The sequence below is a fragment of the Hyphopichia burtonii genome, assembly GCF_001661395.1.
Source record: "Hyphopichia burtonii NRRL Y-1933 unplaced genomic scaffold HYPBUscaffold_2, whole genome shotgun sequence".
NCBI lineage: Eukaryota > Fungi > Ascomycota > Pichiomycetes > Serinales > Debaryomycetaceae > Hyphopichia > Hyphopichia burtonii.
Genome location: NW_017963729.1, coordinates 666,222 through 680,092, shown reverse-complemented (window position 1 = coordinate 680,092; position 13,871 = coordinate 666,222). Strand labels below are relative to the sequence as shown.

Here is a 13,871-nt window from a genome sequence, read left to right as displayed (position 1 = left end):
AGCAATATTTGAAGGAAGAGAAGAATTTGAACGGTTATGAGAATCAGAAATGAAGGGAGAATCATGATCGGTAGCTTGATGAGATATTGATCCAGGAAGAGAAGCAGAATTATTTGTAGAAGGAGCATGATGAGTATCGGGCATCATGGGAGATAAATCGCCTTGATTAAAATGAGAAGATTGGGGAGTAGGTTGTTGATCATTAGTTGGATTATTAATTTGGAAAGAATAAATTGATTTGGAAGACTCCGGAGGAGATATATTTGAGTTTTCTTCATTCATTAGATTATTTTTCAATTTCGAGGAAGTTGAAGGATTATTATAATTAAAATGCAAAGAATCGATTGTTGAATTATTTTGAAATTGATTGTGAGAACTTAAGGGAGGGGAAGGATGAACACCAGATACCGAATTTGGAGAAGGAGAAGAAGAGAAAGGATTTGGAAAACTATTTGGAGTAGGAGTCGATAAAGTAGAGTGATTGGCCGGTGTTTCTGAAGGAGAGTTAGAAGTCGGGTCTTTTTTGTGATTGGAGTAAGAATTAGAGTTCAGACTTGAACTTTTAGGAGACTCTAAATCGGAAATAGAGTTTTCATCGTGATGATTAGTATGATGTTTCTTATGAGTATTTACCTTCTTCTTTTTCTGTTTTGCATTTTTCAATTTTTGTTGGGTTTGGTACAGAACCGTAGGAACCATATAAAAACTCATGGTTTCTCTATGGTTTGAAGACTGACAGGACTAACAGCGAACAGTGGAAAAAAAAAATCCGAGCTGAAAATGAAGCAATTGCAAGAGTCAAATAAGAAGAAGAAAGAGTAACAAAAAAGAAGGATTGAAAGTTTAAAGTAAATAGAAGGTTAAAACGAGTATTAGCTAAAAAAAGAAAGAAGGGAAAGAAAGAAAAAAAAAAAAAAAAAAGAGACAAAAGACTGGGAAAAAAGGGAACGAGATCTTTTATTGAGTACCGTAAAAATTAAACTGGTTTAGTCTTTGAATAAACCCCGTATAAACCTTGAAATTGCAATGACGTAGTGAGGGGTGGAGAATGCGTAATGTTTGTCTGGATTGGAATGATATCGAACAGGGCCGATTAGATTGAGCAGTTCAAGGGGTGTTTTTTCAAGGAACTAGTTTTGTTTGACTTGATCCACTGGGCTTGTTGAATAGTTTTGTTCAATTTTCGACAAGAAGCTGGTTTTAAATTAATCATTCATACATATAAACGAATAAAGTCAAAGCTAGCGAGAACAAGTTGTAGTAACAATAGAAAAAAGAACAAAAGAACAAAAAAAAAAAAGTCACACTGTAGTTTTTGAGGCGGTAAAAGAAACAACCCCAATAACGAAACCAAAATCAACGAAAACAACCAGTTTTCAAGATAAAATAACCAATCAAAGCAAACAGGGTGAATGGCCAACTGACTAGAATCAATCTCGACTATTTGATTGTCAATTGAATGGATTGACTAACAATCAACTGTAACAATTGCTTGAATGAGGCAAATAAACTTTGAGCGGCTAAAATGTCAGACTACGTTGGGTGCTGTAGAATCATGTAATGGCTTAAAAGCAATAAAGTGAAGAAAGTAAACAAGTTCTCTCCGGTGCAGGTAGCACGTACCATTCGCTTAACCCGCTATGAGTGTTAAGACTGTTTCAAGGGTGATAAACAAGGTGTAAGAAGGAAGTGGTGATTGAATCATCAACACTTTTGTAGTTATGTGATTATGTAATTGCAGGTTGAGTATGTGCAGATTACATTTTACAGGTTATATTTTATAGATTACATTTTTGCAGGTTGTGTGTTTGCAGGTTGCACCCTTTGTAGGCTAAGCATGAATTAATGACCGTAAACCAAAGGTCTGTTTGAGCAACAAACAAAGATGAAATGGGTATAGCCGTTTGATGCACATTTGGTTTGCTTGTAGCAGTAAACATCATTGAAAATACTCAATTTGCAAGTCAATTTCATCTCATATTATTGTTGAAATTTTTTTTCAAGCTTGCCAATTTTTTCTCTTTTGCTTTCAGTTTTCTTATAAATAACCCAATCTTTTGTTTTTTTTTTCTTCAATTACTTCTTTGCAGGGTTATCTTTCAGTTATGTTTGTTAAAGATATTCAATCAATTGCCTCTGAAGGTGCGAAACTCTCCAAAAGATATTACTATTCCAATAGAGGATACCGTAGTAATTGGTACCGTTACAGATGGTTACTTTGGATTTTGGTTATTATCCCGGTGATTTTCTTGTTGATTTTATTCTTTTGTTGTAAAAGAAGAAAGAAGAGACCAGTTCAAGTGAATCCCCAGCCTCATGATCAGTATCCACCTCCAAATAATCAATACTATCAACAAACTCAACAGACTGGTGGGTATTATGGTAATGATGGGCCTGGTGGTACCAATTATGGTGGAGGTGGTTATAACCAAGGGGGTAACTATAATCAAGGTGGGATAAGTAGTTATGGTAATAACCAATCGTCCGGTGCTTACGATAATAGTGATTTCCAAAGACCTGATGGGCCTCCTCCTGCTCATTACAAGAATTAGATTATCGGTGTATATTTAATATATTATATGTGAAGACTATCTTTTCTTATTGGTGAAAGTAGTTGTTTTACCTGTATTCATTCTCTTACTACGCTTACTTGATTGGGGTCCTCCTTGTTCCTTATTATACGGATCAAACGATCTCTTCTTTTTGTTCTCTTGTCTATTTTGACGACGACGATCGTTCATATCAAGTAATACCTTATCGGCATTTTCGTAGTCGTACGCTGGTTGTTCCTCTTTCGACTTGACTGGTTGCTTCTTTTGCATTTTCTTCTTTTTCAACGTTATAACTTCATTACTATCAATTTCTTCTTCTGCTTCTGCTTCTGCTTCTTCTGCTGCTTCTTCTTCTGCTGCTTCTTCTTGTTTCGAGTCCGGTTTCTCCTCTGAGTCTTCGTTGTCTTGTTCGAATTCAACTTGGTTCATCTTATCGAATTGCTCCATGGCATAGTTGTATCTCTCAATGAACTCTTCTCCGTGATGATGGATGACATTACCATCTCCATCGTATTCAATCAGAAACTCATCTTCTCCATTCTTAAATACTCTAGATAAGATTTGAGAATTATTCTTGATCAAATCCTTTTGTATTGGTTGGTCAAAACTTTCAATCAATTTTTTAAATGCAACTGTAGTGAATGCTAACTTATTTATATTAATCAAATCTCCATCTTCATCATTCCCATCTCTTGGAATTTCCCATTCTTGTTCTAATTCTTCCATTTTTTCCATTGTCTGTTGCATTATTTTACTCAATTCATTTGCATTGACTCTAACTATCTCACTCAAATAACTAGATGATCCTAAAACTTTACTTGCATCAACTGGTTTGGTCAATTGAGCTAAGCTCACCATGACTTGATTACTCATTATAAACCTTGGACTTTCATCTAATTCTCGAGCTTTTATATCTCTCCATTCATAAAGTGTAGCCATGATTGGTTTTTTCTCCCTGGGTACATTATATTGATACATTATCAGATTATATGGTTCTCTTCTATTAGATGACATTATTGGTGCGGTAACCAAGGAATCTTGAAGTGGACGGAATTTAGTATATTCAAATCGTCTTTTAGCAACTTGACGTGATTCATATAATACTTGCTGAAGTTTATTATCATGATCTTTTTCACTTTGATCAATTAGTTTATTCCTAAGTTGATCGAAAATATTTAATAAGAAATGAGTATCTGATCTAGCATAAGCCTTCATTGCATTCAGTAATGGTCTAACTCTCCAGTCTGATAATTGATATTTTTTCGATGTTTTAAAATTTGCAAAGGTTTCTAATAAATATGCTAATGAAAATTTTGGGAATCCTAATTTTTTAGATGCATGAAATGTATCGAATAACGATACAATATATAAACCTAAATCTCTTTGTAACCATATGATATCCATGAAGGCACCATGAAATACTTTTATAATTTGTGGGTTGGTGAAAATTTCATTTAATGGTTCTAAATCATCTCTTAATTTTAAAGTATCAATAATCCAATCTTTTTCTCGGTTACTTATTTGCATTAAACATACAAGACCATAATATGTTCTATAATCATGATGTTCTAAATCAACTGCAATCTCATTCAGTTCTCTTAAATCTTGAATCATTTCTTCTAATCCTTCTTTTGTTTCAATCCAAATTGCACTAGTTTCATTCCAATCTTTTGATGGTGTCGGTTCCTTTTTTTGTAAAATGGATTCTGGATACGGTTGATTATCAATCTCATATTCATATGGTTGTACATAATGAGCAGGATCAATCAAAGTTTCTCCCGTTTCTTCATTCAAAATCGTGTCAGCTGGAACAATTTCACTCACTTCTTCTAAACTCTTCAATGCATTTGGTTTCTTGGAAAGTTTGGGCTTGAAAGGATTAGCTTCACTATTATCTATCTTGTTTTTAAAACTGAGCTGTGGTTTACTCAATTTTTTTCCACTATTGGTTTGATTAACATTATCATTAGCTCCTTCTTCCAAATAAATCATTTTATCTTCCTTTTGAAGTGTCTTGCCATTTTTTTCAACATTATCAAATAAAATATCAATTTTTTCAAAAACATTGTCCAATGCATTGGAAATCGGTTTCCAACTGATGTCAGAACTTACATGATCCTTTCCATATTCAATAGATTTGGCTTCCTTGGATGTTTTTTGAAGCATACTATTGACTATATCTAGTAATTGTCCTCCGTTATCATCTATAAGCTTGGAAACTTCGGCATCCAATGATTTATAGAAATTGACGTCTTGTGCTGCTAAGGCACTAGATGCCCGAATGGTTTGCATTACTTTTGGTAATACCCCATCGAAAACACCCGGTTTTTTTTCCTCCTCTGACATTCTTCCTGTCTCTTTGGTAATCTCTTGGTCCCTTTCAAATTACAGGCTATCCCAATGTATATCACCAAGTTCAATCCGGTCTTGATACGTAAATTCAGTGTCTGCTCTTCTCTTTTTTTTGATTTTGTTAGAAACTTTTCAAGGTTCCTGCACAAAAGGTCATTTTCTCAAGACATAAAAAAAAAAAAAAAAAAAAAATTTCAATCGATGAGTTGCAGTTTTTGTATTAGAAATTTGATAGCATAAGCATATCTTCGGTTTCTTTTGGTCTTTACCAACCATATCCATAATGCAATATACTTGTAACTCGTGTAACTTGGCCTTCCCCACGCCGGAAGATCAACGTATACATATGAAATCAGAATGGCATCGTTATAATCTTAAGAGAAGAGTTGCACAATTACCACCTATAGATGAAGATCTTTTCAACAATAAAGTTGCAGCATTATCTTTGAATGACAATGAAGATAGCTCTAAGAGCTCTGGAAGTAAGAAGAATACTACCAATGATAAACAATTAACCAAAAAAGAATTAAGGAGAAGAGAAAAAGAGGCATTACAAGAAAAGAAGAGACAGATTTTAGAGACTGCAAGACAGGCCATGATAGCAAAGAGAAATGGAGAGCCTTTTGAGATAAAGGAACAAGAAGCTGAAATTAAAGAGGTTGAAGCTGAAATTAAAGAGGAGGGAGCTGAAAAGAAGGATGGGTTAGAGAAGAAAGATGAAGAGCCAAAAAATGAGGAAGAATTAACTCCTGAACAAGTCCAAGAACGTTTAATAGCAGAAAAACTTGCTAACCGTACTGAAATACCCATTACTACATGTTTATTTTGTCATGCTAAGAAAGGTGCTAATTTTGAAAGCTTAGAAGAAAATGAAAGTCATATGTTCTCCCACCATGGTCTCTATATACCAGAACAAAAGTATTTGGTTGACAAAGAAGGCTTGATTAAATACTTGGGCGAAAAAATCGGTTATGGTAATGTTTGTCTTGTATGTAATTATCAAGGTAGAAACGTTGAAGCCGTTAGAGAGCATATGCTCAATAAAAGACATATGAAAATACCGTACGAATCTGAAAATGAAAAATTAGAAATATCAGAATTTTATGATTTTAGCTCAACTTATGACTCTAATGCTGTACAAGTTAATGGTGATGAAGGTGATGTGGAAGAAGGTGATTGGGAAGACGTTTCTAGTGGTGAAGAAGGTGACGATGATGACGAAGAGTTACCTCCAAATGATAATAATGCCCTTTACCAAAATAATAAAGAACTTGTTTTACCTTCTGGTGCGGTAATTGGACACCGTTCATTAGCAAGATATTACAGACAAAACTTACCACCAGACCGTATCTTATCTGAAGGTCAAGGTACTGTTATTGCAGCAGAAACTAGACATTTCATGAATTTCAAAGATAAGGCCGAAGTCTCTGCTCAAAAGAGGGCTTGGGGTAGAGAAAAGAAAAGAGAAGATATTAATGATAGAAGATCTGCTAAGTTCATTAATAACCAACCTCATTACAGAGACCAGTTATTACAGTAGGTTAAGTGAAATATATAGTCATATAAATAAACGTGCATTATATTTAATTTTTTGAGTACCTTAAACTATGATATCGCTATTAAAGTTGTTGCAACTAAAAAATCAATTAAGCCATTCATCAAAACTGACCAACTGGCAAAATAGAGTAGTTTTGGTGAAAAAACTGTCCATATAAACAAATGAAACCTTAAATTTATACAAGATCCCACAAGATTAATGACAGATATTCCGTAAAATGTTAGTGTCAAGAATGACTTCACGATCAAAATCTTTTTCTTGAAAATGGTTGGATAATTAATCAAGTTTTCACTCAAATCGTTTGAGAATCTGATAAAACTATCTTCAAAAATGAGCTTTAAAGATACAAAAGACCAAAATATTACAACAGCATAATTAGAAATAAAAGTTAGTAGGCCCACCAAAAATACATCATAAGAACTGACTCCATTATAAGCATTCGATAAATCAACAGTAGCTAACAGATTAGTATTCCCAATTGAAAAAAATGACAAATTTTGAACACATAATGAGAATGATGTACTTATAATGATCAATTCATCAAGGTTCTTTCTTAATTTCTTACCGTCATTGTGCAAAATTTTTGAAATAGACCACTCTGTAATAAAGAAAATCAAAAATATTGGTATATTTTCACATCTTGATTGTTGCATCAATAAAATAGTCATGATGTTGGTCAAATCAGTAATTAATGCTTGTTTGCAGCTCCTAAGGTTACCCAAAAGTATCCTTAAAAGCAGAAGGAAGAAAATTCCGTAGAATGAAATCTGTGCCAATTGAATATTCATCTCTTGAAATTGGTTTTTATTAGAATTCTCTATATCTATTCCAAACGAATCACATGTATAATTGATGATCCAAAGTGCCCATTCGGGCACTTTATTACCATCGTTGTGAAATTGAGACAACTTGAATACAAAAGATATCGACGATACGACATGCGTTAATACAAATGCCAAAAAACCACCAACATTAGTTATCTTCTGTTTAATTCCGGTAACTGTTCCTATACTAAAGCAATTCACAAAATACCCTTGATAGCAAATTTTAAAGGAAATTATTGTGAAAACGATGAAATTTATTGACCATAATACGGAGACATTATTAAGAAAATATGCTGCTGTTGTAAAAGGTGTAGAAAATTTTTGACCGGAATTGTTCCAGGACCTTATTAACCTAAATCCAGTAATGAGAAGTATGAAGTAAGGGATACCTTTAAATTTCGAGTAGCAAAATAAAAATATTATGAAGATCATACTAAAGAACCACCAAATTTGGTATTCTTCTTCGATCAAAGAGGATCCGTGAAAGTGAACTGAATAAAGAACTGTGCAGGCCTGGAAAGCCACTAAAAGAGCTTTGTTAAGCTGGCTGCCCATAAAAAAGTAATAGCTACTGATTAACCAAGTTGAGAGTGACGAAATAGTTAAAATTAAAAATCCACACCAAATATCCGAATAATTATAGTTTGTGGCAGACAGACTGAGAATATCTTGAACTTCATATAAGAAGTCATAATAAGGACTAGTCTGAGCTGAATCGTGATCAAGCCCTTGGATTTTTTCCCATTTGGACATTATGTTCGAATATTCATTATCAGTGGATGAATACTTAGCCTCAACTAATCTTTTGAATTGTTGACAGTTTTCTAGAAGAATAGCATGTTTCTTTTCATTGGAATCCCATAAACCAAGGATATTTTCAATCACTACTCCGAGATTATTTGTCGGTATAGGAAAGTTAAGCAAAGACGCTAATGTGGGCACCAAGTCAATCTGATTGATATTTCTATAATACTGATAGTGAGGATCGTCCTTGAGGGGGCTTTTCAAACCTTGTGACAATTTTTGGAATTTAGGGGATATTAGTAGTAAACCTGGGCTTGTTTCTCCTACAGAGGACCCACCATGATTACCAATTTCGTTCATCCCATGATCACCCATTACCACTAAAAGCGTTTCCTTCGAAGATTCTCCAATGATATAATTATATAATCTCTCGATTATAGAGTCCATTTCCTTTTGTTTTGAGCCCATGAACACCGAGTCGGGCCCCCCTTTATGGCCAATATGATCAAGTCCTAGATAATGGAGGATTAATCCGCTCCAGTTTGATTCCTTAGACAATTCTTCATTCAAGTGTCTTGTAACATTGTTATCGACATCAGTAAAGTCACTAACAAAGAATGAATTGGTTCCTTCGAATTTTTCAAAATATTCTTCTGGGGGAAAGAGCTTCAACCACGTATCGTCACCAAAGAAATGAAGTTCACGGTTTGTTGGGTTACAATATTTGAATTGGTGAACCCAAGAATCTTGACTAGAAAGACCCTGGGAGTCATCTTTATCATCTGCCACATTCAATATGGCATCTAAGAAGTTTGGAGTCCCACCCGTGGTGATCCCTTTCAATCTAGGCAAGGTGACAGTTGGTGGGGTTGAAAATGCAGTGTACGGAAGGGCCGAGTTCTGATTAATCAAGCTGTGTACGAATTTCATTTCTGAACGTGATTCTGAAAAGAGAAAGTCTGCTCTCATAGCATCAACAACCATTACAATAACGTTTTCAAATTGTGCCTTTCCATTGGATTGGACAAATGGATCTGGAATGGAAAATTCATTATGTCCCGGTAAAACAACTTTTGAAGGGAAAAACCCCTTAAGAAATATACATAGACCTATTATATGTGACAAGAAGCATAGAATATAAACTCTCCAGCTACCTGTGGGTGCCATACTATGTATATATGCTGAATTGCTGTGTTCTGCTGTCAAAGAATTGATCTTCACCGTTTTGTTTATTACCTTTGAAGTTTTGAAAAAAAAAGGTCGCGGTGTCAATTTTTTTTTTTTTTACGCAACCACATGGAGAAGAACCGAATTAGCTGCAAAATAATGGTTTCGTTGGTTTTCAATACCAATACTGGAGTTGTCTATACAAATTAAGTGCTTGTTTATCAGTTCAGTAGACAGATATGTTTTATAGGTCGAAGGTGGTATCATTGTCGGCTTGTGGATTCATTGATTTCACTTTTCCATCGAAGAGGTTTGTTTCCCCAGGATGTCTTTTAGCTAATGTCCTTAGGGTAGTATTCATAAGTCTTATTGAGTTTTTATTTCCTTACTCTACGAGTAAATTGACGGAATATTTACAATAGAAATCTTTTCACTGCTGAAGCTCAAACTGAGGGCAAAGTCTTCGTTATTTCTTTTAAAATGTTCTGATATCCATTTATTCTTGACTTTCTTGAGATGCTCCTTATGTTAAATGGCTTTAAGATAATGACCGGTCATTTTTTTCCTTTAAAAATAGTGTATATATATATCTACTTATACAAATCAAGAGGATAAGCCAAGTTTGATATTCGGTTATCGAAAATTGTACATTCACGCTCAATTTAGAGTCCTTTGCTGAACCGAATGGCTTTAATAAAACTGTTTAAAAGAATTATTAACAATATGAAAACAGCTCGTAAACCCCATAAACTAAGTAGATGTTGAAAAACGATTCCTCATATCAGGAAACAATGAAATACGTAGCTAGATGCTGACATGGACCTTCGTTTGGTTGTAACTAGGCAAAGAGCATAGGACTCACTATTCCCTCTGCGAAGTTTTTTTGATACCTTTCAAGAGTATGAACAAAACCAAGTACACGTATTTACTTCTTCCTTTCGTTCTTCCTTCAAATGAGTACCCTTTGTAAATCGGGTTGCCATCGTAGACCGAAGCTACTTATATCAATAAAGTATGACTTCCAAATCATTTCCACCGTTCTCAAAGACCGTTACGAAAATTATTTTGCAACCTTTTCTTGCATTTCTAGAGGATTTTGTTCAAAATTTGCACAATTCTATGAAATACACAGATTACGAAGACTAATGAAATGTGAATATGCCGAAGCATCCTGTCTTCCATTCATCAAAAATATTAAATAAAACCACTATCTTTTGGGTTGCTTGTGGAACAAAAGGTGACATTAGGCGCTGGCCCTTCCAAAAATGAAGGTCTAACCTATCAAACTTTTGAAGTAAGCTGATAATTGTAATATCGATGTTTTTTCAAACTATTAAAATAAATAATTGCCATGTTAACAGAGGATGACACTCTACCCAATTACCAAAATATGCTAGCTAAAAGAAAAAAAAAAAGAGATTTGCCCAAACCACTAGAGAATCAGTGAAGAGTCAATTTTTCAACAGGTTTTAAGAGCCATTCAAAGGTATCCAAAAAGGTGGCTGAAATGCATAACAACCATTTGAAAGGCTACTTCGAGCAGAACATAAAATGAATTACAAAATAAAACGTGATATTGGTAATTTGACTAGAGCTAAGCTTTCGGCTTCTATTTTCATAGAGTATCTCTTGCAAATCGTATACGAAAATTGTTACGTAAAAAAAAAGTCCATATATCTTCAATAAATTCATCCTCTGATCCCAGAAAAGACAACAGGGTTGATTAGGGTAATTGAGTGGTTGTTTACTATATAGTTAACGTCAGTAATTGCAATGTTTAGAAACAGTAGATGAAGTCCAGCAGAGTATGAACCAACATGTAAAAATTCTACGATAAGCTTCTGGAAGCATCAAAGAGCTGAGCTCTGTGCTGTTGGATGTGTTCCACGTTAGAAACAAATCATAAAAGATTTATCAATATCTACGATCAAAAGATCTTGTATATTCTGAAGTGCATAAAAAATACAAAATTTCAATAATAACTAATTCTTAAGCAAGGATTATTTCAAGGTAGTTTTCTGTTCTACGGGAACATATCTTTCTCGTGCTGTAGTACATTTATAAAACTATGTAGCCAACCATTAACCAATGTAAAAATTTCTTCGATTATGAAGTCAAATAAATAGAATAAGTAGAAAATCCTTAATTCACGTAAAAACAAAACAAACAAAACGTACCATATATATTTCCTGGAAAACATAACCGTGAGCAGAGAAAAATGAACTTAGCTTTCAGCGAAACTTCAGCTGAAATAATGAATATTTTACTCACAAGCAAACAATCAAAAAGTCCTCAATCTCTTCATCTCAAATTCGGGTTGAGCCACTATATAACCGTTCACAGAAGTTTTAGCGTTTTTACAGAATATCAAAATAAAGTAGTTTTCATAAATAATTTCATTACTTTCTACTTGAATAACGTATAAAGAAGCCAGCATCTGTAAAAAATCAGCCAAATTACTCCTGATGGAACCGCTGCTAAACCAACCACCTTTCTCTAACAACTCTAAATATTAATAACTTAATACTTTAATAAAGCTTTTACTATGTATAGTTTGCATACTAATCTTTGTAAGTAGAAGAATACAAACTATTGTAAAAAAACAGAATAGAAAGAGCATATAATAACAGCAAATAAACTTAAAACATACACTTTTCAGAATCCAAGGTGCATTTTCAAGACACTTGGTTTGTATTAAGGTTTTCACCTGCTTTGTTAATCTCCTATATCTATTTCCAATCATTCCCCACCATCTTTCAGTACTAGTACACTTTTCTGGAGCTTTTTCAACTAATAATTAGAGGGGAGATTCTTTAATAAATAAAGCTGTTAGCGTCATTTCTTGAAATTCAGTTTGAATATGAATTTTGGATACAGCTTTCAAAATCTACAACCACTAGATGCACAAGTATCTTTTAGTGAAAATAGTATTTGTTTGTGCATATACTACACTGATCTTACGTTCGGCTCTATTGAACTAAATAATAAGAGCGAAGCTCGTATACCTATTACCACAACGGTATCGATTGTCTTTTATCTATACTTGAGCTACCCAGGCGTAATTGAGATAAGTTTCTTCTCAAAAATAATTCTTCATCAAGGGAACTTATTGGTTACTTGATCTATCTCAGTTGAATATTAATCCCTTTTTTTTGTATTTGGTATATTACATTCGCCGATCATCGATAGTGAATAACTTTTATCAAAAGGTATCGAGTGCATGTACTACACACTGTCGGAGAATACACAAAGAATCAAAATTTTTTATGCTTTAGATCAAAGTATCAATTTATGCTCTAAGCTTCTTAACTTAGCAATACAACCTACGAGAGAAGAGAGGTTAATACTCCCCATAACTGCGATTAACATTAAGCCCGAACTCAAAATTATCTTTCCTTAAGCCTCAAATTGAGAGCTCTGTAATGATTTTAGCTTATGTTACAAAATTATCGCAACTTAATAGTCAATACCATCCTTTGTTTTAAAATCAGTTTTTACAAATATGGTTGATAGTATTTGGAAAGATCTATCTATTTTCGTAACTTATTGAAGACTCAGAACAGCAGGCTCTCTCACAGCTGTCCCCAACTCCTTAGCGCGTTTGGGTACGATAACAAATAGCTAAAATGGCAGAGATATCTCTTGCGATTCAGTTAAATGTACGAAATTAATTCTATAAAATTACTTGACTCCACAGGGTCTGCGCGAAGGAACCAACAGGTGAGGAATTAATGACTATAATTTCCATAAGTATAACTACTACTTTATGTCACTTTCAAAACTATTTGTAGTATTTGTTGGTTCATGTCCTTTTTACTTTCTGCAAATTTACATTCAAGTTACTCACATTTCCTAATAACGAATTTATATCTTACTTCGCGTAAGTCTCTAGATTCAGTAAATCAAGGGGCCTTGATTGTATAGTTAATAGATTTAGAGGTTATACCAAAAAGATCAATATGAGTAAAACGGCGCTCAAGAGAAGTTGACGGAAGACACTAGATATTTTAAACCTATTTGTTATGTCCGTGATTGTACCAAGACCACCTATGGATGGTTATAAGGTCCTTGTTTAAACTTAATGTTTACCTTCGTTAATTATTGAAAATATTTTGTCTACGATTGCTGAAGATTTTATAACTCCTAAAATGGGCCTGACTAAGGTTTGCTTAGAGATGAATTAGGGAGCCAAGGTACTTGATATCTATATGAGCATGGTAATTTAGTTTTGGATCAATCAATTTAGAAAAATTTCGAAGACTTGGGTTCTATTGATAACTTTCGAACTTATTTTGATATATGTACTTTCTTGTAGGCGATTTAGTAAGAATCTCTTATAGATTTTAGGTGAAGCAACTGAAGTGAATGTTGATATAGTACAGGGCCGTTTTTTTCTACCAGTATTAGCGCTCTAATAAGTGAGAGTTTTGAATTGTCTTTAAATTAAACAGTGTATATATATCCTTTGATATTATCCCGCTAACCATGTTTATGCCTGACTAACTTTTTTCTAATATGAGTCGGAATAATTAGGATTTCGACAGTTGCTTCTTAGTTGAATAAATGTTATATTTTAAAATGTTACAAAAATGATCTTAATGCTACAAATAACCTTTCGAATTGCAGCTCTTTTGAACTGTCACATTCATGAGGTTAGCCTACAGTGCCTTCTGT

General features: G+C 33.8%; 4 protein-coding genes across 4 annotated transcripts; 2 read left to right on the top strand and 2 right to left on the bottom strand.

Moving 5' to 3' along the window:
• Nucleotides 1-2,105: 2,105 nt before the first annotated feature.
• On the top strand, nt 2,106-2,552 carry HYPBUDRAFT_147174 (uncharacterized protein; the record flags this gene model as incomplete). Its single annotated transcript, XM_020220023.1, has 1 exon — nt 2,106-2,552. The coding sequence occupies one exon, from the start codon at nt 2,106-2,108 to the stop codon at nt 2,550-2,552; it is 447 nt and encodes a 148-aa protein (XP_020077688.1).
• A 36-nt stretch (nt 2,553-2,588) lies between these two features.
• RRP6 (exosome nuclease subunit) lies at nt 2,589-4,898 on the bottom strand (the record flags this gene model as incomplete). Its single annotated transcript, XM_020223448.1, has 1 exon — nt 2,589-4,898. One exon carries the CDS (start codon nt 4,896-4,898, stop codon nt 2,589-2,591), a length of 2,310 nt encoding a protein of 769 aa, XP_020077687.1.
• A 305-nt stretch (nt 4,899-5,203) lies between these two features.
• On the top strand, nt 5,204-6,480 carry REI1 (Rei1p). Its single transcript, XM_020220798.1, has one exon. It carries the CDS (start codon nt 5,251-5,253, stop codon nt 6,442-6,444), a length of 1,194 nt encoding a protein of 397 aa, XP_020077686.1. The 5' UTR covers nt 5,204-5,250; the 3' UTR covers nt 6,445-6,480.
• A 29-nt stretch (nt 6,481-6,509) lies between these two features.
• On the bottom strand, nt 6,510-9,197 carry GPI7 (mannose-ethanolamine phosphotransferase; the record flags this gene model as incomplete). Its single annotated transcript, XM_020220022.1, has 1 exon — nt 6,510-9,197. One exon carries the CDS (start codon nt 9,195-9,197, stop codon nt 6,510-6,512), a length of 2,688 nt encoding a protein of 895 aa, XP_020077685.1.
• Between the last annotated feature and the right edge of the window lie 4,674 nt (nt 9,198-13,871).